The sequence below is a fragment of the Crocuta crocuta genome, unplaced genomic scaffold (genome assembly GCF_008692635.1).
Source record: "Crocuta crocuta isolate KB4526 unplaced genomic scaffold, BGI_CrCroc_1.0 scaffold580, whole genome shotgun sequence".
In the NCBI taxonomy this organism is placed as follows: Eukaryota; Metazoa; Chordata; class Mammalia; order Carnivora; family Hyaenidae; genus Crocuta; species Crocuta crocuta.
The window spans coordinates 356941-382734 of record NW_027527940.1 but is presented as its reverse complement, the minus strand read 5'-3'; the positions used below and the strand labels follow the sequence as shown (position 1 = coordinate 382734).

At 39.8% G+C, this 25794-nt stretch overlaps 1 protein-coding gene across 1 annotated transcript in view; it reads left to right on the top strand.

Annotated features, from left to right (window-relative positions):
* The window catches only part of CPNE4 (copine 4), a 462890-nt gene that overhangs the window by 348535 nt on the left and 88561 nt on the right, over window positions 1-25794 (top strand). Inside the window, exon 7 of the mRNA XM_077752280.1 lies at window positions 1487-1576. Within this exon, the coding sequence (XP_077608406.1) occupies window positions 1487-1576 (90 nt within the window). The remainder of the gene's footprint in view (window positions 1-1486; window positions 1577-25794) is intronic.

Sequence of the window (25794 nt, the reverse complement as noted above, 5' to 3'; positions counted from 1 at the left end):
TGTAACATTTTTCCAATGAGTCAAACAATGTAACATTGATTTTTTTTCCTCTTTCTTATTCAACAGATATGAAGTAAATACTAGGCAATACTGTTCTCTTGGAGGAAGCATACACATGCACACACACAGATTCTAATTTGATAGGAAATTTCTACTTGAAACTTTGATCTGTTATTTTTCAAAACTCTTGCAATTAAATACCACTTCTTAGTGTCTTTATATAAAGGTGAGAACTTTAACCCAAATACTTTTATCTAACTTTTCTTCTCACTACAACTCTGATCACCTCCAGGGTTTCGGGGCACAAGACAAAGCCCCACAGGAACATAATTTTTGTACTTTAATGCATTAAAAGAAATTTAATAATGAGTCCATGATAGAATCAATAATTCATGGTTATATTAAGGAACCCAGTAGAAGAGGGAATAACTTATAAAATAATTATATTATCTGGTTAGAGAATTAATTTTTTTTATAATGCTAAGACCTACTAACTATAACTTTCACAGGAAGAAAAATCGATATGACAAAATTCTATTTGACTTCATTTGTATGGACCTTAGAGCAGTGGTTCTCAAGTTTCATGCATCAGAATCATCTAGGGGGCCCACCTCCAGAGTTTCTGTCAGTAGGTCTGGGCACAGCCTAGAAATCTGCGCTTTTAACAAGTTCCCAGGTGATGCTCATTCTCCTGCTGTTCCAAGGACCACACTTTGGGAACCCCTATCCTAAAATACACAGTATAGTCCTAGACTAAGAGCAGATTCTCATACATTCTAAGTCCATTTGAATTATTTGAATCATAGTGATGGCAGGCTGACTTGACTTGTATGGACTCTAGGGCAGGATTAGAAAGCTGCTTTCAAAAGGATTTCACTGTATTGTAGACTTAGTTTGTGACACTAAAGATCTGAAGATCTGCCGTATTATACCTTCCTATGGTAGCTGGTGTAAGCATGCTCTTGGGATTTTTCCTTTAGAAACTTCTCTGACTTGAATCTGCTCTAACCTGAGGTCATGAGTGACCAAAGACTATTCAATTCTTTAGCCATATAAATGTCCTGCTACACTCCCTACATCAACTAATAGTCTTTACCTGTACTCACTAGAAGAGAATTTATGCCATAGGAATGACACACCTGTAGAACTGGGGATCCTTTATCAGAGGCCAAAAGCAGACCTGCTTCCTAAATCCAGCTCCTTTCAGTGTAGAAGGGATCACTCCCAGCATCCACATGCTGGACACTATTACTGTCGTTATTCATGAGACAACAGCCAAGCCAGTGACCACAGGAGTTCTGCTCATAACAAGCCACTTAGTGGGCACCCTTAAAAGATGTGCTACTCCCAAGTTTTCATTAAGACACCTATTCCAGACAACTGTCCTTTTCATAAGCACAATACTTCTCAAAAGGTTTATATATTGAAATGTGAAAATGTCAAGCATACCCTCCCCAACCCATCACTCCTCTCTTTCTTTTCTCAGGTTGTAATGAATAACTTAAGCCCAGCCTGGAAATCATTCAAAGTATCAGTCAATTCTCTATGCAGTGGAGATCCAGACCGCCGGCTGAAGGTCAGATATCTATGTCTGAAAAATGCAATTGTTTATGTATTTAACTCTCCTCTTTCTCCTCATGTGAATGTTGGAAAACCCAAAGTTGTCTGTACTGCTTACCCAAATCTCTTAGCATCTTTATGGAAGATACAGGGGATATTTCTTCTGCAAGAGCCATTGAAGCTCATGAGATAGTAGAAGATAAATGCCAACTGTGTTATGTCAAGAGGGAAAGTCCATGGCTTCTCAGAGACAAATTGCGGCAATAAGTTCATGGTGTGATTGGGAGTTACTAAGAATACAAACATTACTCTGTCATTTATCTATTGCATAATCCAACATGTAGTAGCTTAAAACAATAACCATTTATTTAGCTTATGACTCCATGCACTGGCAAGTTGAGTTCATGTGGGAGGTTCTTCTCTTGGTCTTGCTTGGACTCCCTCATGTATTTTCAGGGTGGCTCTGCTTCTGGGCCTTGATTGGCTATCAACTGGAATGACTGGGTGTTTGAGCCATTCATCTCTCATCATCCAGAAGGCTAGTCTGGCCTTGTACACACAATGACCTTAGCATTCCAAAGGAGCAAGAACAGAAGTTGCAAAGCCTCTTAATGTCTAGTCACAGACCGCATACGAGGTCACTTCCTCCACATTCTATTGGCCAAAGCAAGTCACATGGCCACCCCAGATTCAAGTAGTGAAGAAATCAACTCTGCCACTTGGTGAGAGGAACTGCAAAGTATGGTGGCCATTTTTTTCAATCTACCACAAATGCTTTTTGGGTATCATGGGAATATACAAGTTCGGAGAAAAGACATATTGTGAGGGTGACCAAAGGAAGAGAAGAAGCCGAATGTCAGAAGCAGACTCCAGGAGGCAATTTTTATGCTCCAAGAACTGACCCTCCTTCTACTGTGGAAGTCCAGAAGCTCTATGTTATCATGGAGTTGATTCTTCCAATTCAGGATAACTAAGTAAAATCAGTAGAAACCAGATCCTATAAACCTAAGGACCAATTGATTCATATTGAGTGAGAAACATGTGCATCAAGCACACTCAGCAGTCACATCAGCTTAATCAGGGCATTTTCTCTATGTGGGCCAACAACTATAAGATGGTTGCTATAATTGCCTGAAAACAGAGCCCAGGGTGCTGGATAACAGGGAGGGTGAATGGCTTCAGCCTCTGAAAGCCAGGGGCATCTACCTCCACTATGGGAGGATAGGTTCATTAGGCAGACAAAGCATTCATGTTGATCCTTCAGGGCACCTAATCTCCTGGAAACTGTTAGATGGGCATTACCAATGTTTGTCTTTGTAACTTTACATTTTCCTCACCCTTTTTGCCTCTCAAATCTTCTTCTGATAGAATTATTATGATTTGTCAGTGTTATCAGATTAGAATCCAGTTTCTCTAATGTGACCTTATATATCTCTGCTTAAGACCATTCTGTGTGGACTTGGTGCTTGAATTCTCAATAGACACACTTCCATGTTCTTGAAGAGAAACTCAGAGTTGTCCCTAATATCTTGTCTCCTGTAAGAGCTAAGATACTTCAAGCTTCACTTGCCATCGGAACTGTCTTTCACGTCAAAATCAGGACTACTGGCTGGTTGGTACTCCGTGTGTCAGCTCATATGCGGAATGGCAAGAGCTTTAGCTTCAGGCATAGTGTGATGATTCTCGTCTGTATTCTGAGCAGCTCCATCCCATTCCCAGTGAGATAACTGACCCTGTTTAGGAAAGAAATCAAATAACATGTCCATTAGCAATAGATCCACTTTGTCATAGGGAGTTATTAATTGAATAAAAGGGGAGGGTTGTGTGTAATTGAATAAATAAAAATGCAGAAAAGCAGTACTTTATGGCCTTGTGAGTGTTTTGCCATTTGTAGAGGAACAAGTGGGATTAAAGGAAGTAGATGATGAGTGATAGATGAGAAAAAAAAAAGAAAGAAAGAAGGAAAGAAGGAAACGAAGGAAGGAAGAAAGAAAGGAAGGAAGGAAGGGAGGGAGGGAGGGAGGGAGGAAGGAAGGAAGAAAGAAAGAAGTTGGGCTTTGGAGAGAGAGAGGTGGGAAGGGAAGAAGGAAAGTTTCAGAGCTTCTCAACTGTTGCCCAACTGACATTTGGATTTTGTTGTAGGGGTCTGACCTGTGCATTCTAGGATGTTTCGCAGCATCCCTGGCTACTCAATATTAGTAATATTCCACTCCTATCAATCTTACAGCCAGAAGTCTACCAAAGACATTGCTAAATGTTTCCTGGAGGGTAAAATTACTTCTGATTGAGAACCAATGGTTTCAAACTTAGCATGCATTAGAATCACCTACAAAACGTGCTAAAACACAGATTATATATAATTGCTATTATACATATGTATATACATACATACATATATATACATATATATATGTATATATAACTCAGAGTTTCTGATTCAGGAGGTCTAATGTGGGCCTGAGAATTTTGCAATCTAACAACCCCCTGGGTAATGCTGCCGCTGCTGGCTTCAGCCCACATGTAAAGGACCCTGGGGTAGACATTTGCTTCTTCATTACAACTCTCCCATGGCCTAGGGTCTCCACAGCAATTTCTAGCACCCAGTCTCCCCTTTACCACCATTGTTCTGCCCAGCACTTGTACCTTCCTGCACTGTCCCCCGTCTTCTCAGCTTTGCACACACCTTGCTCTCTTCCTGGGAAGCCTTCCTCAGTCTGCTTTTCTTGAAACAGGCTACTTTCCTTTGGGTCTCTTAAATCTCCTTCTACTTCCGGAAAACTTTCCTCTTTAGCTTCTGTGGGATACCTTCTAGCCCTTTCTACCTACCCCATTAAACTACTTCTCAACTTGTTTTGAAAAGTTCTGTTTACATCTCTGTCTCCTCAGTAGATGACTTGTCCTTTCCAGTTTGCTCTTCAGGGTGAGAACCATGTTTTGTTCACTGTGTATACAGGTGTCTGGCACAGCGCTTGGCGCAGAGTAGATACCCAGTAACTTTTATTAAAATGTTCATTTATTTATTTTGAGAGGTGGGGGGAGAGAGGGAGAGAATCCCAAGCATCCAAAACAGGGCTTGATCCCATGAACTGTGAGATCGTGACCTGAGCCAAAATCAAGAGTTGGATGCTTACCTAACTGAGCCACCAAGGCATTCCTACCCAGTAACTTTTTGTAGAGTGAATGAATAGAGGTGTGAGGGAAGTACTGAGAGGTCACCAGGGGATATCTAATCTTACTGGTGCAGGGGCGGGAGTGGGGTGGGGAATTGCCTACCAGTATTTGATATGCTGGAGTTCACCAGGCCACAAAGCCAATGTTGCACTTGCCTGCTTACAATATCCAAATGCAGTTTTCTGAAAGGCAGGATAGACTTCCTGTATTGCCCTTTACTTGTATTCATTATTTTGTCACAAAGGCCACTGTGAAATTTTCATAATGGTGTCCCTAGCCAGCTTTCTCCAAAATAAAATGGCACCATATCGGCAGGCAGCATCTCTGTCCATATGAGTGTCATTCTTCCTACCACCAAAGAAAATTAGATAGTGAATTTAAAATTTTTTAATTTTAAAAACACTCTGTCAGGTTAGATTTTAGCAATCTTAGCAAAATATTGACACTTAGATCTGTGTCCCAAATTAGGCTTGATATTTTTAATTCTCATTTATTCAGGACCCATATGAACATCCAAGTCCAAACAACCAGCTTTTTCTATTTGCTTTTATTTATTTATTCTGTACTGCTCCTTTGTGTAAAAATAAAAACATGCGAAAGAACCTTTTTTAGAAACTGATGTTTTAACTTATTATGGAAATATTCAAACATACATAGAAGTAGAGAGATGAGATGATAACTCCCCAGGCCCAGCACACTGCTACAACAATTATTATCTCATGGCCAATTTCACTTCACACACACTCCTAATACCCATTTCCCCCTTTCTGTCCCCACAGGATCATTGTGAAGCAAATACCAGATTAGGGCCAGCTCATCCATTAAGCCCAGTAAGCACAGTGCCAGGACTCACCATACTTTCCGGAGTCCAGGAAAATGTTTTAAGTCTTTTAAAGGTAGAAGAGAAAAAATGAACTTATAAGATTGAATAAAATATTTTAATTTTTTTCTCACCTCAGAAAGCAATGCCATTTTTAGAATCCTGAAAATCTACTATGGTGGAAGGGGACCCATGAAGGCAAAAATGCCTAGGGCCAATGAAGGTCAAGGTATGACTGTGTCCCAAATAGCATATCACATCATCCTAAAATGCTTCAATATATATCTCTAAAGAATTAGGAATCATTCTATAAACATAACTACAAAACCATTATAATGTCTAATTATATTATATATCTAAGAATATTAACTAAGCCTCCTTAATACCATCAAATATTTTGCCACTATTCATATATGACTGATGGTCTGATTTATTTTAAAAAATGCTTTTTATTTCTTTTTCAAATTGGGGTCTAAATAAGGTCCAAGCATTGCATTAGACCAAAATATCTCTGAGGTTCTCTTTTAATCTGTTAGTTCCTTCTCCTTTTTTCCCTTGCAGTTTACTTACTGAAGAAAGCAGGTTGGTTTACCCTGGTAGCATTTCTCATGTTCTGTAATCCGTATAAATGAGGAGTTGGGACTTGATGAGATTTCTGTAAGAATGTCTTTACAGGGGTGTGAATAGTCATTGAGGAACATTGCCTACAGTCATTTAGTGAGGGCTTCCAAAATGGTAATTTTCCAGTTCTGTCATTACTTCTTTATTGTTTCGTGTCTTCTATAAAGAAAATCTTTTTCTTCAATAATTATTTGGCTCCCTGAGGTGTGATTCATATAGGAAAGACAGGAAAAATGGTTTATTTTTCCTTTCTTTTTTTAACCAATTTTCAAAATAACAAGTTAGTTCTCTGGCATCCTCCATAGGTGACTAGTGAAGCCCTCCAATACTATTAAGATTTAGGATTTTTTTAAATATATCTGAGCCTTTCAATTCATTTTGCCTATTATTATTCCTTTGAAATCTTGAATTGCTGCATGTTTTAACCAATGAAAACTGCTTTAAGCTAGCTCTTGAGTTCATTTGACATAAATAGTATGTAATCATTTCCTTGCTTTCTTTTATAAACTTTAAAATTCATGAATTTTGAAAATTTTAAATTACTTTTCTCCATCGGATCTATCTCTCTGTGATGCTAAATCATATATTAAAGTCTCTTGAAACAATTCCTCTCCATAACTAAGCCTCTACCCCATAGAACTCTCATTTTGTTTCATTTTGTTTTCCATTGCTAGAATATTTTTACAAATTTAATTTTCCTTTATATTAAATGCTTACATGATTCTAAAGTCAAAACTACAAAACAAGTATATTCAGAAAAATTTAGCTTCCATTCCTGTCTCTTCCACTTTGTACCTTCTGCCCTTACAAGTAATCATTTTTTAGTATACTTTAATGCTTGGCAGACCTAGCTTCTTCCACTTCTCTATTCCTTGCCTTTTTAAATGCTTTTCTGGATATTTTGACTGAATTTTCTGCCCCTTTAGCTTTATAAACAACCAGTACCAGGGGGGAAAACCAACTTGATGGTATTTTTATTGATATTGCAAAGGAAATGTCTTTAACATTGAGTCTTCCTGTCCTAGAATATGGTATGTCTTCCCATTTGATCAAGTCTCCTTTTATGTTTACAGGAGTGCTTGATGTTTTTCTCTTAGAGGTTTAAAACATTTATATTTAAATTTCTGCCTAGTTTCTGTGTGTGTGTGTTTGTTTGTTTACCTCTTCTAAATGGAATCTTCCATTATGCCTTCTAACTATCATTTGTCAATGTAAAGGTTATTGAATTTTGTTTGTTTTCTAAAACTGCCATTTTATTAAGTTTTATTCTTGTTTATAGTAATTTTCTGTTCATTTTTCAGCATTTTCCAAATATATAATTATGTATTCTGAAAATAGAGATTGTTTTACCCATACTATCCTGATGGTTCTGGTTATTGCTCTTCTTTATTTACATGGACTAATACTCCCAATATGGTGTTAAATAGTAGAGGAGAAATAGGTCATCTTTGTCTTATCCATCACCACAGTGGAAAATTCTATAGTGTTTTTCCATTCATTCTGACTGAGATTAATCTTTTAAACACATTATGAAGATGTCAGAGGCTTAGCACTTTTCTTAGCTATGTCTGAGCCTTTAAGACCTGTGCTAGCATTCAGAGAGGATTCTTGTTGGTTTTGGTAACCCTAGAGACAAAAGACATTGCTCTACTTCCTGAATAGATTTAGGTTTATATTTAAGATTAGCTATTTGATGAAATCTGTACTTAACACTTAATACTAGCTATTTAATGAATTTGTACATGATTTCTATGGCATATTAGAGTTCTTATCAAAATACTAGTTTCATTTACTTCTAACCATGCACTGAGGTAGCTTCCATGATCTTCATTTTACAGATAAAGAAATAGAGGCTAAAAACCTCCATGCATTCAAATGCCAACTTTAATGCTCTTTTTTTTTTATTGAATTATACTGTCTCTGTTTTGTTGTATTTCTTAGAAAATAAATCATCTTGATAAAGCATATCACTTAACTCTGAACCAACCAGAATGTTTTATTTACTGCCATTCTAACATTTAACATAAACAAAGCTTGTATATATGTAACATATTTCATGAAGTCTGAAACACTATCAATTATGTAAATCACCACAAAGGGAAAAAAAGTTCTTAATGAAACCGTAATGCTTTCTTACCAACATGTGTTTATAAGAAAATCTGTGCCTCTTAAACTCCATCAATGTGGTATTAATCATTTCTTTTGATTTGATCAATACATTATTAATATCCAGTATATATTCCTTAGAATACAATGCTAGTATTCAGAATAGATTCCACCACATGGGGGTCTTAGAGAAAAAGGTGAGAAGGCACCATCAGTCAGCATTATTAACACATTGTTAACACCCTAATTGTACCTAGTACTATAGGAAAATGCTGTAACAGAAAAATCTAGAAAAATACCATATAAGAACCTCAAGGCCATTTCCTGTCTCCTCTAATTTTCAAACCACACAGGTAACTTGGGCACTTCCTCCATGCAGAGTTCATCAGGCACTTTCTGAGTATGGTTGCCTTGAAGAGGGAACTCAGGTCATCCTTGTCTCAACCTGTCCCCGTGCCTGTGTAAGAGAGAGACCCAGGTTACTCACTGAGGTCATGGTGTATTGAGCACATGCAAGACAAACAGGCAGAAGGAAGCAGCAGAAGAAAAGTCAAAGCAGAAGCTGTAGGACTCAGGAGTCCATGACAGTGTGAGAGGAGGCCCAAAGTCCAAAGCAACCAACAAATGACATCTTCACCCACCCTTCATGCCCTACTTCTTCTGTAGCCATGTTGGATTGATTTAGAACAGCCATATTCATAAGCTCCCTTCTGACACTTCCAAAGTTGGATTTCTGGTCAATCAGAAAAGTGCTTTACTGAATCAGGACCGTAGACCCCAGTGGTCCTGGAATCTTCATTTTGGCAACCTTCCCAAACAATGCTGGTGCAAGCCAATTGCCCAGCACACATTGAGAAATACTGTCTTCCGGCCGATTCTTCAAATGAGACTTCTCTTGGGAGGTCAGTTTTTTTTACTGCAAAGCTAAGTGTATATGTATGTATACATTCTGTTCTTCCTTCTATATGCAATCCGTAGCATTTGTCCTTTGGTTACATCTAGCTATCGGTGTCTTCCCTTGCTCAAGTGTGACCAGGCCATCTCTAATTGAAATTGCATTTTCAACACAAATTCATAGTCTTTGCTTTGAACACTCTGAGCCAGATTGACTGACAAGTGCCAAATGGATTTGACTCCAGGAAAGTGTTCTTGGGGTTTGCTCTGGACCTTCCCCCTTTATTCCCAACACTATGTGACTCCTAACTCCTGGATTCCTAAGTGCCTCTTATTTTGCTTCAGATCCTTTGGGCTTAGTTGCCAAACTTGTTTTCTTTCTGCTTCATCCTGTTTTTCTCTAACAGCCCTTCTGACTCTTACTGCTTGAAAAGGGGGGGGGGACCCATCTCAATACTAACCCCAGATCTCAATCCTTGACAGTGGCCCCAATTCAGCCCCATGATTTCCCCAAACCCACAGATTCAATCATCAGATCCCCTATGGGTTACACCAACAGTTTCTGATTCTTGGTTACAAAATACAGGAAGGTGGAATTGAGGGGTCCCTCAGTAACTATATATTTGATGTTGTTGGAAACACCTGTAATAAAGACATTCTCAGACAGTTGAAAGCAAATTTACTTTCCTTCCCTACCTTGCAACTGAAAGGGGAAAAAAGAGCTTGAATGGTCCATGGGTCTGTTATGTTCTCTTGAGACCTGTTAAAATTCAAGTACTTTTTTTATGGCCTTTCGGGCTCCAGGGCTTCTGGGTTTGTGCCTGTCAATACTTCACTCGGCCTAAATATCCCACAATTACCAGAGGACTGCAGACTCATCTAGGTGTCTCTATATTGGATCAGCCAAGGCACAGGAATTCTTGACTCCACTTAAGTAAATGGCACCCCTGACCCAGCAGGCTGCCTCTATTGAACTCTGTAATCAATACTGCAGCATGGGAAACCAATAACCATCTTAAATAGTGTGAAATCATGCAGGAATAAAGGAGGCTTCTGAATGAGAAAAGAACTACACACTGTCTCAATTTTAGTAATTTTTTCACTTTTCATTAATATTTTCCCCTTTTGTTACAAATGAGGAATTCAAGACCGCATTTAAGCAAACTGCTTAAGATTACACAGCTGAGTAGTGCAGCTTAATTAAACCCGGGTTTCTCATGCTCTGTGGTCCTTGCTTTGACTACTGAAAGGTAGCTCACATTTACTGAACAGAACATTCACCAGCTACCTGGTACGATGCTGGACACTTTGATTAAATTATCTCATTCAATCCTATACTTATCCCAAGTTGAACCGTGCTGTTGTAGCAAGGAGCTCCCAAACAGTAAAGTTTATTTCTACCTCACATAACAATCAAAGGTAAATCTTCCTAATCAGTAGTGTCTCCTCTCTGATTTGAGAGCCCATGTTGCTTCAATCTTGTGGTTCATCCATACCTTAGGGCCTCATTGCTATTTGCATTTAGCACATGGAAGAAGAAAGATGTGGACAGCTCTCTAGAAGTTTTAGCTGAAAACAGCACTTGAAATTGCTGCCTATATTCCAATGACTAGAACTTAGTCATATGACTACAATGAACTGCAAGGGAGGCTGCAAAATGTGATCTAGTCAGAGCTTAGAAAGAAAAGAAAACAAAATTTTGGCAACCACCTACCTGGCTCTTCCACTGGAAGGTTTTGTTATTGTAATTTTACTGGTCACCAATTTACTGATGAGAAAACTGAGGCTTGGAAAGATGAAATAACTTGTTTAACTTCACAGAGCTTGCAGTCTACATAGGCAGGATCAAGTCTAACTCTGGAACCTACACTCTATAGCTGCATTGTCCAATAAAACTTTCTGGTAGTGGAAACATTTCATATCTGTGTTTTCCAAAAGAGTAGCTACTACACACATACATCCAGAACAATTCTCTCCCATCCACTCTACCCTCTTTCCCTTTAGGCTTTCTTCCTATTTTCAGTACCGCCTGTTAGTATCCCATCCCTGTTTTTCCAATGAACACCATCCAAGGAGAAAACTCCACTCATTTATATGTCAGGCCTTTGCTGCTAATGGCAGCCCTCCTCTGCTCAGTATTTAATGATTCCATAGGAGAAGGAAGTGGGTCTCCTTCCTACACATAGAGGTCAACAGTATTTCAATACCAAGATAATTTTTTATCAGTGAGAATCAGGTCTGATTTCCTTAATATTTGAGAAGAGAGCACACCTTGCTAAAGCAAGTGTTACAGGCTTTAGATTTTTTTTTTTAACCAGGAAACCATATAATATGGTCTTATATTTTTAAAAAATAATCTTGGGAGTTAGGGTTTAATGGATATAGAGTCTCAGTAGGAAGATGTAAAGGTTCTGGGGACAGGTGGTGGTGATGTTTGCTCAATAATTCAAATGCACTTAATACCGCAGAGCTATACACTTAAAATAGTTAAAACAGTAGATTTTATGTTACATATCTTTTACCACAATAAAAAAAAATATTACAAAAAGAATCTTCTTCTTGTTACCATGACTTTGAACTTCCTCTTGTCAATCCACTTGATGTTATTATACTAGGAGCATTTGACATCTACATGTACCTGGTATACCTTACCTGTGATGGCACTTGTCTCAGCAATCTTGGATGAGAGTGTGACAGCTCCTAAGAGCTTCCTCACACCCACATTCCTCCCTCTCAGAAACCCTTCTGAGGGGGAAGGGGAAAGCCTTCTTTTCACCATGATTATAAACAAAGAACATAAAAGAGGCAACATAACCCAGCCAAACTATTTTGTTGGGACAGCTGTCCCTGGCCATGCTCTGTCTTTGACTAACTCAGAATGTTTTTGAAGAAATCACCTTCGGAAAACACTTTGAAATTCTGAAGCAAGAATACCAACTGAACACATACCAGTGCCCTGGTGAGATAGTTTAAGGTGCAGAGGGAGCCCTCTTATCATCCCAGGTATACATTTCTCCACTAGCAAGAACTTCCATCTCCATAAATCACAATTACTGAGATGGAAGAGGTTTCTTCCCATTATTTAACCCATGTTTGTCCGCTTCTGCACTACAACCTAAGATAGCTAACCAGCTACTGGGAGGATGCTTGAATAAAACTAGGAAGCTGGACAAAGCTGCTGAGTGATGAAGAAGAAGGAATGTTTTTTCTTAAATACTTTTTTTAATGTTTTATTTATTTCTGAGAGAGAGAGAGAGAGCGCAAGCAAGTGAGCATGAGGAGGGGAGGGTCAGAGAGAGAGGGAGACACAGAATCTGAAACAGGCTCCAGGCTCTGAGCTGGCTGTCAGCACAGAGCCCGACGCGGGGCTCGAACCCACGAACCATGAGATCATGACCTGAGCCGAAGTCGGATACTTAACCAACTGAGCCACCCAGGCGCCCCGAGGAAGGAATGTTCTAAGCAGAGAGTTTGAGAACCTGCTGATGGAGCTGTGTGGCACACCTCAAACTGGTGGGGTCACTGCTCTGTCCAAATGATGCTGTGTGCTGACATCCCTTCCTGCTGGTTATTCTTGGCTTTTGCTTGTATTCACTTGTTTACTTACTTGTTTATTAATGTGAGCTGCTTCATCTTTCATTGCAGCATTTTGTAAAAGCTGAAAAATTTGCCTCAAGAGCTCAATTTTTATTTTTGCACTTTTGAAATGTTGTTTTTCAACCTAGCCTTGTCAATAAGAAGTCTTCCACAAACTGAGCTGACATCCCGAGAGGCCTTTATCTTGAGTCAGTTTCTGTAGGATATTCAGGTACTCTGCCACATTTTAAACATTAAACAGGATTTTTTTTTTAAGTATTGCAATCTGCAGTCATCCTGGGTATTTCTCTCTGGAAAGTCTTTTCAATAGAATTACCAAACAAAACAGTAAAAGAGCTCTCCCTTAAGAAGGATGGCTTTTATAAAGAGAGAGTCCTTGAGGTCAAGAGAAATGACACTTTTCTAGGTGCTTGACAACATTCCACACTCCTTCCTTCTCAGGAGATAGGGCAGGTATCAGCATCTCCTTATGGAGATGTTGCCTATGAGATCCCAGCTGTCTGCAAAGTGCTCGGATTTCCAGAAAAGAGTTGGGGAAAGCCAGGGTTTTGTCTGTGGGGAGCCCATGAAATTGATGTCAGGTAACAAGAGGTTGACTGACCTCATGAAAAACTAATTATTTATTCCCTGGGAGCATATACATCACCTTTCTTCCTGTGACCTTTGATTCATTAGAGAAAGGACACAAATGCTTTTGTGCCATCCCAGTAAGGAGAAGAAAGCTACAGTGGTCATCTCCCCTGCCTCCACCTTATAGAGTTAGAAAGAAACAAGCTGGAAACACCTCCTCATGATGCCTGCAGAGCTGCTAAGGCTGGACTGTTCCAGCCAGTGTTCCCCGTCACCCGGTGTGGTCTGCAGCTCCTTTGCTCATACAGGAACTCAGCTTTGTCCACTTGCCCCAGCTTGACAAGACCTGGAAAAATTGACTCATAAAACAGGTAGATAGAGGCCAATATATTAAATTATAAAACTTTTAATAAAATGTTGATAAATTAATGTAACAAAAACTTCAATCCTTGTGCTCCACACAAGGTTCTCCTTCCTTGATATCTGAACACTTATGAAGCAGAATTAGCAATTAGAAGGTTACTTGGTGAGCATGGAAAAAATCAAGGCAAGGGCTAATGCGGAGTCTTGAGAGATTCTACTTTGGTTAGCAGTTTGACACAAAGGCCCTCTAGAGAGTCTGATTAAGTTAATAGGATATTTGCTTTTAAAATGCATACAATTCTAGGGCTTTGTGAATTCATTAAAGCTGATCCCTAGACTCCAGACCTCTGAGCCAAGCCATGGTGAGTCTTGTCCAAGTATGATTTTCAAAAACTTAAAAGCATGACTCTCATCCAACTATCAAATGAACATGTGTCAAAGATTTCATTCACTTCATTCATTAATGAGGAAACCAATAAGATGATTAAACTGTTCTCCAAGAGCATTTTTAGGAATCGAGTTTACATAGTGTTTTTCTTTAAACAGGATTTAAGATTTCTAGAGATAAAATTGGTTAATGTCCTTCATAGCAATAAGTTATAAACTTCAGGGTTATTTTTGCTACCAGAGAGAAATCACTACATCATATATAAGTTTACCATGTGTAACTCCACAGAGTCTGAACTCTTAGCTCATAGATAATAAATAGGAAAATCAAGCAATGGTATATTCACGTAGGAAAACAAATCATCTTTGGGCAGGCCTGTTAAAGCTTCAGCATGCCATTGAAAGGATTTGCAATCATGCTTTTGGATTTATTTCTAGGCTATGGATAATTTTTCTTAATAGGCTCAGATAGCACTTGAGTTCACATTTCTAGAGCCTGATGTATGTTCCCTTTCTCCCCCTCTCCACCTCTGAATGGCTGGCTCATTCTTAACCTTCGGGTGTCAGCTCAAAACTCAACCATCATCCAGGCTTTATTGTTCATACATGCATTCCTCCAGTTAGTCCTTGTCTTACCACTTTATCAGTCCCCCTCATGACACCTACCATCATCTGTAATCGTGTTTCCTTGTTTACATGGTTACTGTTTGTCTCCTCTGATGAAATGCAACTACCAAGGTCTGAGGGAAAGGAACTGACCTATCTAATTTACCTCTGTATCCCCAGCCCCTAAAAGAGTGCTGGCATACAGTTGGTGCTTAATAAATATCTGCTTAATGGATGGAGGCATGGGTGGATGGATACATATATGCATGACCATATATACACTAACTAGATCCCATGGAAGACATTCTGCCAGGTTTTTGCTATTTTGTCTGCCCTTTTAAAGGCTCTAAGAAAAGTTCTCCTATCATCCACTTATTCTTACCTTCACATATATTGACACTACTGATTAATTTATTAGTACCATCACATCACTTTTGACCTGTGATACTTCCTTTTCAAGGCAAGTCTAAGTTCATTATGGCTGTTTTCTTATTGTCAGTGTCTTAGAAAACACCCAAATGCAATCCATTTATCATTATACACACCCTGCCTGAACACACACAGTTTTTCCATTGAATTTAAACACCTCTTTCCCTCTATGAGCCAGAGGGTTGCAAGAAGTGGGGGGAGGGGGAGGGAGGCAGGGAAGGGTCTGGATGAGGAGGAAACCAGCAGGGAATGACTCTCCTTTAGGAGCGAGGGGCTTAAATGAAAGTCATAGAAAGAAGAAACAGTGTCTTGGACTTACCTGGCTCTCACAGAAGAGCTTTTGGGGGATAAAGGGGCCTAAATTCTTCTCAGAAAAGGAATGGGAAGGAAAGCAGCCTGGTAGATTTTCCAAATGTCAGGTCTCTTTCATTTCACTGGCATAGTTCACAGTCAGGCACATTACTTCCTCCAAAACATCTCTGAAATAGCAGGGACTGGATCTTTTATTAGGAATGATGAATGCTGGCTTACCTTTAAGCCATGAGAGTTTCAATGGAAAAAATCAGGAAGGGCCGGTGGGTAGGTAAGACAAGCAGGATTCAATTAAGCCCTGGAGTGGCTGAGAAAAGAAAGGGCCATCGTCTATATTCTGATCCTCAGAACCATTTCTATAATTTGCTTGTCCTTTTTTTTTCTTCTTTCCTTTTCCCTGGCAATTAAACATCTACCCAAATATTGTTGATTGTTATTGACCACCTGCGTGCCTGGCTGCACTGTCATTTAAAACATTTTATGACAGCTATACCCTGAAAGAGTGAAATCACTAAATGGACTTGTCAGGAAGCATTACCTCCAGCTCATCTCCCCTGCAGACCAGCTGGCCCTCTTCAGAAGCTCTCTTACAATTCACTCACCCCTGCCACACCCAATAATGAACCGACCCTTAGAGGTATGCAATGTACCAGACTGCAGCAGACCTTGTGGCAGGTCAACATATGATCTAGAACAATGTTGTCAGACTTGAGCATGCATCAGAATCTCCCAGAGTCTTTGTTAAAACACAGAATTCTGGGCCCTGTTCCCAGAGTTTTTGATTCAGTAGGTCTGGGGTGGGGCCCAAGAATTTACATTTCTCACAACTACCCGGGGGATGCTGATGCTGCTGATCCAGAATTCATGTGGAGAATCACTGATTTTGAAGAGATAGTCAAGAGACCACCTCACCATCATGTTTGCCTCAATTCACCCATCTCCACCTTAAAACTACTCTATATCTGCATCCATGGTTTTCTTCTTTCCAAAACTAACTTATTCATTGGCTCCCTTCACTCTAGATCCTTACAGCACTCAAAGGCTCTTCCACAGCTAGTCATTGACACAAGTATTTTAAAGCCAGAAGGAAACTTTGAAATCATCTAGTCTCTCAATTGGGATTCCTCAGCTTCAACACTACTGACATTTGAGCCAGATAGCATTCTTTGCTATAGGGGGCTGGCCCATGCATTGTAGAACATTTAGCAGCATCCCTGGCCTGCACCAACTAGATGCCAGTAAATACCACCAACCCCAAGTTGTGACAACCAAAAATGTCTCCAGGCATTGCCAAATTTCCCCTTGGGGACAAAACTGTCCCTGGTTGAGAACTACTCTAGTTGAATATATCTTTAATCACTCCCTCTCTGTTGAGTTTGAGAGTGAAAATTCATTGCATCCCTTCCTGAGTTTGGTCCAATTGAGAAATAAAGATGGAATTCAAAGCTTGGGGATCAAACTATCACTTCATTGCTGCTAAAGAAAGGAATGCTTCCTCTGGGAGAGATTGGGGTTGTGACTAACAATAGCTGCAGAAGCCCGCGACTAACCATAAGATGGACAGAAAATAACTGTAAATACCGGCTGGCACTGCAGTGACATGGCCATGGCAGTGGTCCTCAACCTTGGACACATACTGGAATCACCTGGGGAGCTTTGAAATTATTGATTCCTAGACCCCATCTCAGACCAATTAAATAATTTCTGGGTATGAGGCCAAAGCATCAGCAATTTTGATAGGCTGCCAAAATGATTCTAATGTGCACCCATGCCAAGAGCCGCTGCTCACCTCAGTAGACTGAGAAGATTAAGCCCCTTGTTGGATTTTCTTATGTTTACTGAGGAGGCAGCAGTCTGATACAAGATCTCCCAGTAAGTTTCTTAAGACTTTTTTGGCCAAGGAGTCTTCAAAATTCTGCTGACGTGTAAGTTAGTAAATTACAAAAACTTATTTTAATAAGAATATAAAGCATTAAAGGCTTTAGACGAGGCTCCCTGGGAGAACATAGCATCTAATTCAGACCTTGAAGGTGTGTAAAAAGGCCCAGAATTATGTGATAATAGATCCTGTGCTGCCACATTTTAATGTCTTAGGGAAGAGGTCCCAGAGCAGGATAAGAGATGCAAAGATACTGAGGTGAACAAAACCTTGTGGGTTGTATGGGTTTAGAGTTTTATTCTGACAGCAGTGGGAGGCACTGAGAGGTTCTATGCAGTAGAGTAACTTGTCATGTTTTGAATTCTTGGAATCAGTACTCTGCCTTTTTTGTGGAATTTGGATTGAATGAGGGTGAAGTGGAAGCAGGAGATCTGGTTGAAAGTCATAGGAGAAATCCAAGTAAGAGTTACCTACCAGACAGGGATGACCAGAACTTGGTACCAGAGTGGCTATTGGATAGAGAGAGAAGAGGAATGCCTCAATAATTCATCCCTAACTCCTGGCTTGGTCACATGGGTGGAAAATGGCACCATTCCTTAAGATCAGACCATTGAAGGAACAGGAATTTTGAGGTGGAAATGATGAGTTTGGTTTTGTACTTGCTAAGTTTGAGGCATGTCTGGGCCATCCAGTGGGTTGTTGGCCCCGAATTGTCTCAGTTTTAGCACTGGAAGTTCCACATCCCTGGAAACCATCAGTCTTGGGCACACAAGGACAGTGGACAATTTGGCAGTTGCCTGTTTGAGTTAGACTCTCAGAAGAGAAAGCTGCACTGTGACATAAATGTCAGAGTTGTCAATAAATAGATGGTGTGTCTGTGCATGTGTGCACGTGCCTGTGTGCACGCACACATGTTTGAACATACATACAAGTGCACATGGATATGTGACTAGAAGGAAACACACCACATGATAACTTTTAAAAGTACACATTTATTTTTTTTAATTTTTTTAAATGTTTGTTTTTGAGAGACAGAGAGGGAGAGAGAGAAGAAGAGAGAGAGAAGCAGAGAGAGAGAGACAGAGAGACAGAGAGAGTGGGGGAGGGGCAGAGAAAGAGGGAGACACAGACTCTGAAGCGGGCTCCAGGCTCTGAGCTGTCAGCACAGAGCCGGATATGAGACTCAAACTCATCAACCGCGAGATCATGACCTGAGCTAAAGTCGGACACTTAACCGACTGAGCTGCCCACATTCCCCCAAAGTGCACATTTCTTAGTGGCTAAATAATGAAGCTATTTTTTTAACTTTTAATTCTACTTTTTAAATTTTTCTACCATAAGAATGTGTTACTTTTGCAACAAGGAAAAAAAAAACACTAGTGTAAAATACACAATTATTAATATCAACACCAGTTTTCTATTTAGTATTATTAGTAGTATTACTATTTTTTAAAGTTATTTTAAAATTCAGAATTGAAATAATTATTTTTCAAAATCCCAGAGGGTTTTCCTGGTGATAGGCGAGCATATCTTAGTTTTGTATAGTAACATTGTACAAAGTTAGGAAATAGACTGCGGATCAATTTGGTTTCTATCCCCTTAAATTCCAGTGTCTTCTTAGGTGTAAAGTGACAATAGAGCAATTGCTCAGTGATACAAAGTCAAACAAACAGAGAATGCTGTTTTATTGGTTTTCTAAAATGAGTTTATCATATACTGCATTTCTGCATTGTCCATTCTACAATTACAGCCTTAAGTACACATTAAGTATATATAAAGCAGTAGTGCATTATTATGTACCTACTGTGTGCCAGGCACTCTGCTGGGTACTTTCATACATTGCATCTACTGTAATCCACACAACAAAATTGTAACATTGACAAAGAAGAAAAATGAAGCTCAGACTGTTGAATAAGCTCCTGAAAATTCAGACCTTCTGAGGACAGAACCTGAAGCCCAGGCAGGTCTGAAGGTTTCTAAGGCCCTACGGTCCTTCTATCAGGGCACACTTTCTTCCTTAGATACACTATGGTGATGCTTGGGCAAAATCATGATGATCCCTTGGGGGACCAGCTTCAATCATTGTCCCCAAGGCAGAAGAAAACCCAAATGGAATATTTATTTATCCATCATTCTCTGTAATTGAAAGATGTGGGAAGAGGAGAAATGCCAAGGATATTCCTTAATATCAACCATCAGCCAGGAAACAAGAACCTCAAGGGTTTTTGTAAGCTTGTTATAAAATCCAGAGAGTTCCATAGTATTTTAAATCTCTTGCGAGAACCGTATATAGACAGAAAAGAGATGACGCTTTGAATAGTTTTTTCTTGCTTTTCTTAGTTCAGAATCAGAGATCATAAAAGCTCCCTTTTACTTTCCTGCCTGCCTCATATCTGCTGTGTCTATTTTCCCCCAGTATTTCCCCATCAGAGCTTCATCTAGGAGGTAGACAGGGCAAGAATTGTTATTTCCATTTTATGGATGAAGAAACTGAGACATAGATTAAGTAGTTTACACGGTATATCACAGAAAAAAAGCTGAGAAATTATTTTCTCCTCTGTATCAATCAGGATTCTGGGAGAGCATTTAATGAAGGACTATCACCGACATAAAACAAGAGATGGTAAAGTGCCCGGCAAATCACAGTAGCAGGAAGCTTTCACCACCCCAGGTCTAAAGGGACTAGGGGAAGGAGTGATGTTACTGGAGAACTAAAGTAGATCCCACCCCTGCTCCCCCTAGGAGCTGTGGAAACCTCAGTGTGGTGGGGAAGCAGCAGAAGTAAATACCCTGAGGCTTGCATCTCCTGCTGGTGCTTCTCCTAATAGGAAATCAGCCCTTAACTATGCTTTCTATTGGGTTTCTATTAATGCTGTTCACACTCTCCTGAATGCTCTTACTTTAGCACTGATGCTTTGTATGGCCAGCCTGTCTTTAGTGACAAGAGTGGGTTTTGGGTGTAGTTGNCTCCGTCAAGTTCCTCCTAATCCTCCTATACGTGCAAACATATGATATTTGTCCTTCTCTGCCTGACTTATTTCGCTCAGCATAACACCCTCAAGGTCCATCCATGTTGCTACACATGGCCAGATTTCATTGTTTCTCATTGCCATGTAGTATTCCATGGTATAGATAAACCACATCTTCTTGATCCATTCGTCCGTTGGTGGACACTTAGGCTCTTTCCATGTTTTAGCTATTGTGGAGAGTTGTTTCTTACACAGGAGAAGGAGTCTGTACGAGAACCATCTACCAGAGCCATAAAGATATTGGACTGGAGAGCTCAAACTGTTGAATGATTCAATATCAATGGAGTTTGGAGTTCTGGGAGGCAATCTGATATGGCCTCTCTTTTCACTTTACTGTGATGTGCTAAACTGCAAAAGCATGCCAAAAACTGCTGCTTTTTGCAAAGCAGTTTTCCACTGGGGCATAGCCATCCTATCAGCTGTTGTCGCTGTGTCTCCAGGCTTCAGGCCTTGCAGACCCATCACCGGTCAAACCTAGGAGCAGAGAGTAAAGTAGGAAAATTTTGGTTTCCATGTTTGCCTAGCTTGTGTCATTTTGTTCTAGGGAGAAAGGACTTTCAAAAATTAGAAAGTTAAGCAGACAACCAGAAGTTGACTTCTGGCTCTTCTACCTACTTACAGGTGGTTGGACCTCCTTGGATACGTCTCCGAGCTTATTACCAATCTCTCTGAGCTTTGCTTTCTTCAATAGTTAAGTGGAAATAATAGTGCTTGCCTTTATTCCATAGGATTGATTCATTCATTTATTTATTCACCAAATCTTAGATTATTCAGAACAAATCCGAATAATCCACATTAACTAATGTCATCAAGAGGAAAACCCAGATCTTTCAGAACTATCTCAATTTCACTTATTTAAACCATTTATTCCTTAAAAGTGGTAACTCTTTGCTGAATATCTTTTAAGTAGCAACTTCCTTCACTACATTAAATATGTAATCATTCTTTCAGTTGTGTATAAATCTCTCTTTAAGACCTACTATCTGTGAAGCACCGTGTTAGTTTCTGGAAGTACAAAGATGGACATGTCCACTGTCAGGACATTCAAAGTGTAATGGGGAAGGCTGATATCAATGCATAAGCAGAGAGATGTTTTTTAAAGTACAGAAANAGAGATGGGCATGGAAGAGGGCACTTGTGGGGATGAGCACTGGGTGTTATATAGAAACCAACTTGACAATAAACTATTTCAAAAATAAATAATAAAAATAAATAAATAAAGTACAGAAATACCAAGGAAAGAAAAATTCATAGGGCATCCATTCTGGGATATGAGAGTAGAAAAGATTAGTTTAGATTTGTATCTCTAATAGTTAATCTGGCTCCACGGACTTCAATGAGGTGGGGAAGAAAGCAGTTAAGGTGCCACTATGGTATTCACACAACAAATAAGACCCTGAAATTCAGTGTCATTGAAGGTAAGAGAACAAAGCAGTCACTTGGAGACCTGTTTTGGCAACAAATTTGGAAACCTTGATACCAAATGGGAAAGAGAAGAGAAACAGAGGAATTAAGATTCTCCAATTTCTAGCTTGAGTAACTTATTAATTCCTTTCATCAGCCCTGCAGGGTAGGTATTGTTATTGTCATTTCACTCAGAGCCTCAAGATCAAGTCTCTAGTAAGCTCAGGGCCAAGATTCAAACCCAAACCAGCCTGACTCCAAAGTCTATGCTTTTCTACTCCAAACCAAGCCTCTTCCACGGCCTTCATATTAGTCTGACCACGTGCCCTTCCTCTTAGATCCAAAAATCCACTGCATGTACCATCAGATGGGACAAGGGAAAGAAAGAACATGGCAGGACTGGGCAGGCAAAGGGTGGGGCTGACAACCAGACTTCCCTTCCTTCCAGCATCAGAATCCCTTTCCCCCATCCCCCTCCCCAACTCTTCTCTACCAGCCAGTGTATGGTTCTCAGGGTTCACCGGGTAACCTAATCCTCTTTGTAGGAATTAGCATGGGCAGTCTCTGCAGTGATTGCTGGCAGGCAGATTTGCTGGCATTGTTCATGGCATTTCTAAGGTTGAGGAGGTATCTGATGTGCTCCAAAGGGAACAACTTAAGAGATGAGAATCCAGGAACTCCAGTTTGCTGTTTGCTTACCAAGATTCTTAGGCTCCATCCTTCACTCTAACCATCATTTGCAGTGCAGAACTTTCTGTTTGGCCAAAGGAGTATCTAAACAGTGGAAGGGAGCTATTTTACTCCTCTGAGTTTCCTCTGGATTTGCACAACAGTTGTAAGACAGCTGCAGGTAGAGTAGAACACCCTTCTTCCCTCATCCTTTCTGAGGCTGTGCTCTGACTTCAGCTGGTGGTTCAAATGACAGAATGGTGCCGCCTGTGGTTCAAAGCTCTGCATCATCAATGATTTCCAGGGATGTTCTCTGGCAGCTGTGGAGCCCAGAGATGGTACCTAGCTGTCTTCACTGGCTTTCCAGGCCTTTCCTCATCCTGACGTGTTTACATATCTCTTCCTCTTCAACTTACCCATTTACGGCTACACCAAATTGCCAAGGAAATTTTCAAAGAATCTAATGGCCTAGAGTTGAGATGTTTTCCTAACAATGGATACATTGTGACTGTCCTCAGCAGGACTCAGTCTCTGAATTTAGCCCTGTGACATTAGTAAGACCTTGGAGATATAGAAGAGGTTTTGTGAGCAAGTTTACTGAGGACAGAATTTGACCTCAGGAGTTTTTCTGCTGTCATAATACCTAGGGGAAAAATTTTTCATACAATAGGTGGTTTCAGTTAAACCAGTAATCAATAAATTAATAAAATTACCTAAAGCTAATTCTATTTTCCAGTTGACTCCATTTGTAGTAAGAAATATATAGGGAGGGAGCACCTGGGTAACTTAGTCAGTTAAGCATCTGACTCTTATTTAGGGCTCTGGTCATGATTTCATGGTTTGTGAGTTCAAGCCCCGCATCAGGCTCCGTGCTGACAGAGCAGAGTCTGCTTGGATTCTCTCTCTCCCTCTCTCTCTCTGCCCTTCCTCTGCCCGCACTCTCTCCCTTTCTAAATTAAAAAAAGAAAAGAAAAGGTAATATATAGGGAGGGCCACCTTGGTGGCTTAGTTGGTTGAGCACCTGACTCTTGATTTCAGCTCAGGTTGTGTTCCCAGAGTCATGGGATTGAGCCCTGTGTCAGGCTCCATGCTGAGCAGGGAGCCTACTTGGGATTCTTTCTTTCTCTCTCCTTCTGTCCCTCTCCCTCTATTATACTCTCTCTCTCTAAATAAAACAAACAAACAAACAAAAATATGGGGTGGGGAACCCTTTCACTTGACTCTTAATTCTTGGGGAACTGTATGTTTTGAGAGAAATAACCAAAACCTTTCAGTATCCTAGTCTGATATGCAATGAAAGATTTTCTTTTATTTTCCTTCTGTTTGTGTATAGTTCGTTACCTTTTTTCAGCAGAGTTTGTATCCTTAATGAGTCACAAAGAGTGAGATTCTGGCAGCTTTCTGTACAAAGTAACCTCTACATTAGAAACTGGATAGTCTGCTGCTGTTGTAAAGAAAGGCTTTTCATGGACAGTTTCTTCAGCTTCCTGAGTCGTTCTCCAAGGTCAAGGTCTGAGTTCTACTCACAATTCTAAAACTCTTTTTTGTGACTTTGGATAAATAACCTTCCTGTACTTAAATTACATTATCTACAAAACAAAGATGGTAATACCTGCCCCCGTTCACTTCTCAGTGACATTTTTTGAGTCAGTGAGAAAGTCTGAAAAGCACTTTGGGTTGCTCTAAGGGCCCTTCTATTTTAGAAATGCCTTCTTAGTAGTCAGGGACACATAGGGCAGCCAGACATATGCCACCAAGTCTCTGAATGCTGAGACTTCAAAGAAAGAAAAATCAACTTATTGCTTACTTTATCAAGACTCTACATTTGGAATTTTGGATCTTCTTAAATTTATATGACAAGGTAAGATACTTCTCTGAACCTCTGACATAAAATAGTACCCGCTTCCTCACTCTCTAGTAAGAATTAAAGGAGGAAGTGCACACAACATACTCAGCATATAATAAGTTGTTGAGAAGCATGAGCTAAGTTTCCTGTATTAGATGTTATGAAACGTCATTTATTCAGATGTTTTATTGGCAAGAAACCCAAAGAAATTAAATGTACCTCAGGTACCAGCCCCTCCTATAAAGAGTGCCAAGATTTACAAGAAAAAAAGGCTAAAGCAAAAAAAAAAATGTGGCAATACTATCATAATTAGTAACCAAGAGGCCTCTAGCATAGGTAACTCTAGCCCTTAGTGTCAAAGGCCTGGTCTCATTTCAGGGTAGATGCAAAGTTAGTTTGGACATTGCAGACAGATTGTGGATGGAGAGTGGATGGATGACCCTAACAGAAAAGTAATTTAAGCTATCTTATGTCCTTTAAGTTTAAAGAACTTTTCCCCAGTATGATTTTAGTCTTCTGGCTTTTTCCTGTTTCCTCTTCTGGGCAGTGATAGTTTGGTATTTCTAGGATCTCTCTTGACAATTGATTCCCAGTCCCATTTCATCAGAGGTTTTTTGTTAGGACAACATCCCTCACAGCCTCTCCCTTCTTATCTGAAAACTTTTTTATTGAGCTGACGCTGAATTATCTAAAGCTAGACTAATTGCCTGCTGTCTCTTTGCTTCTGTCCATTACTGGAAAATCATTGAAACTTTGCATTGTTCCCAGCTTTTCTTCACCTTCCTTGATTATGCACCTCCTATATTCCTGCTAATTTTATCTAGAGTTCATAGCATCCTTGTACCTTTCTCATTCTCCTAAGGCCCAGAGAATGGTATGACTTGCTTAAGGCCTCAAATATTCTATCAGTGGGCTGTAATAAGAAACGAGGTCTCCTAACTTCTCTTTCTGGAATCTTTTCATTTCCTCTGAGGATGGCCTCTTCTAACATAAACAGAAATGGGATTCACATTTCCACATGGACATGGAAAATGGCCCAAGCCATAAAGAGCCATTAGCAAGCACTTAAACTAGTATTTCTCAAATTGCGGTCCTCTAACCAGTAGCAGTAGCATCACTGAGGAACTTTTTAGAGATGCAAAATCTCAGACTCTACCTAAGACCTACTGAAGTAGAAATTCAAGCCCCGCAGATGATTCTGATGTATGCTCAAGTTTAAAACCCTATGGTACAGGCTATGCCAAAATCATATACCTTGATCATATTTGGCCATTAAATGGCCACTGATGCATGAAATTGTGTTTGGATTTCATAAGTAGGTTTGAATTTCAAGTCTGGTCTTTTACCTGGAAGACAAGGTAAACTAATACCTTGGAAGGTCCAAGATTTTGCTGAAATTAGCAGAAGGGTTCTCAGGGCCCTGTGGGATCACAGACCTATCTGGAAAAAGCAAGATTCAGGATAGTTCTGGATGGAGCATATTCTTTGTATTGTTCAATTCAACACACATACTAAATCTTTTTCTAGTCTT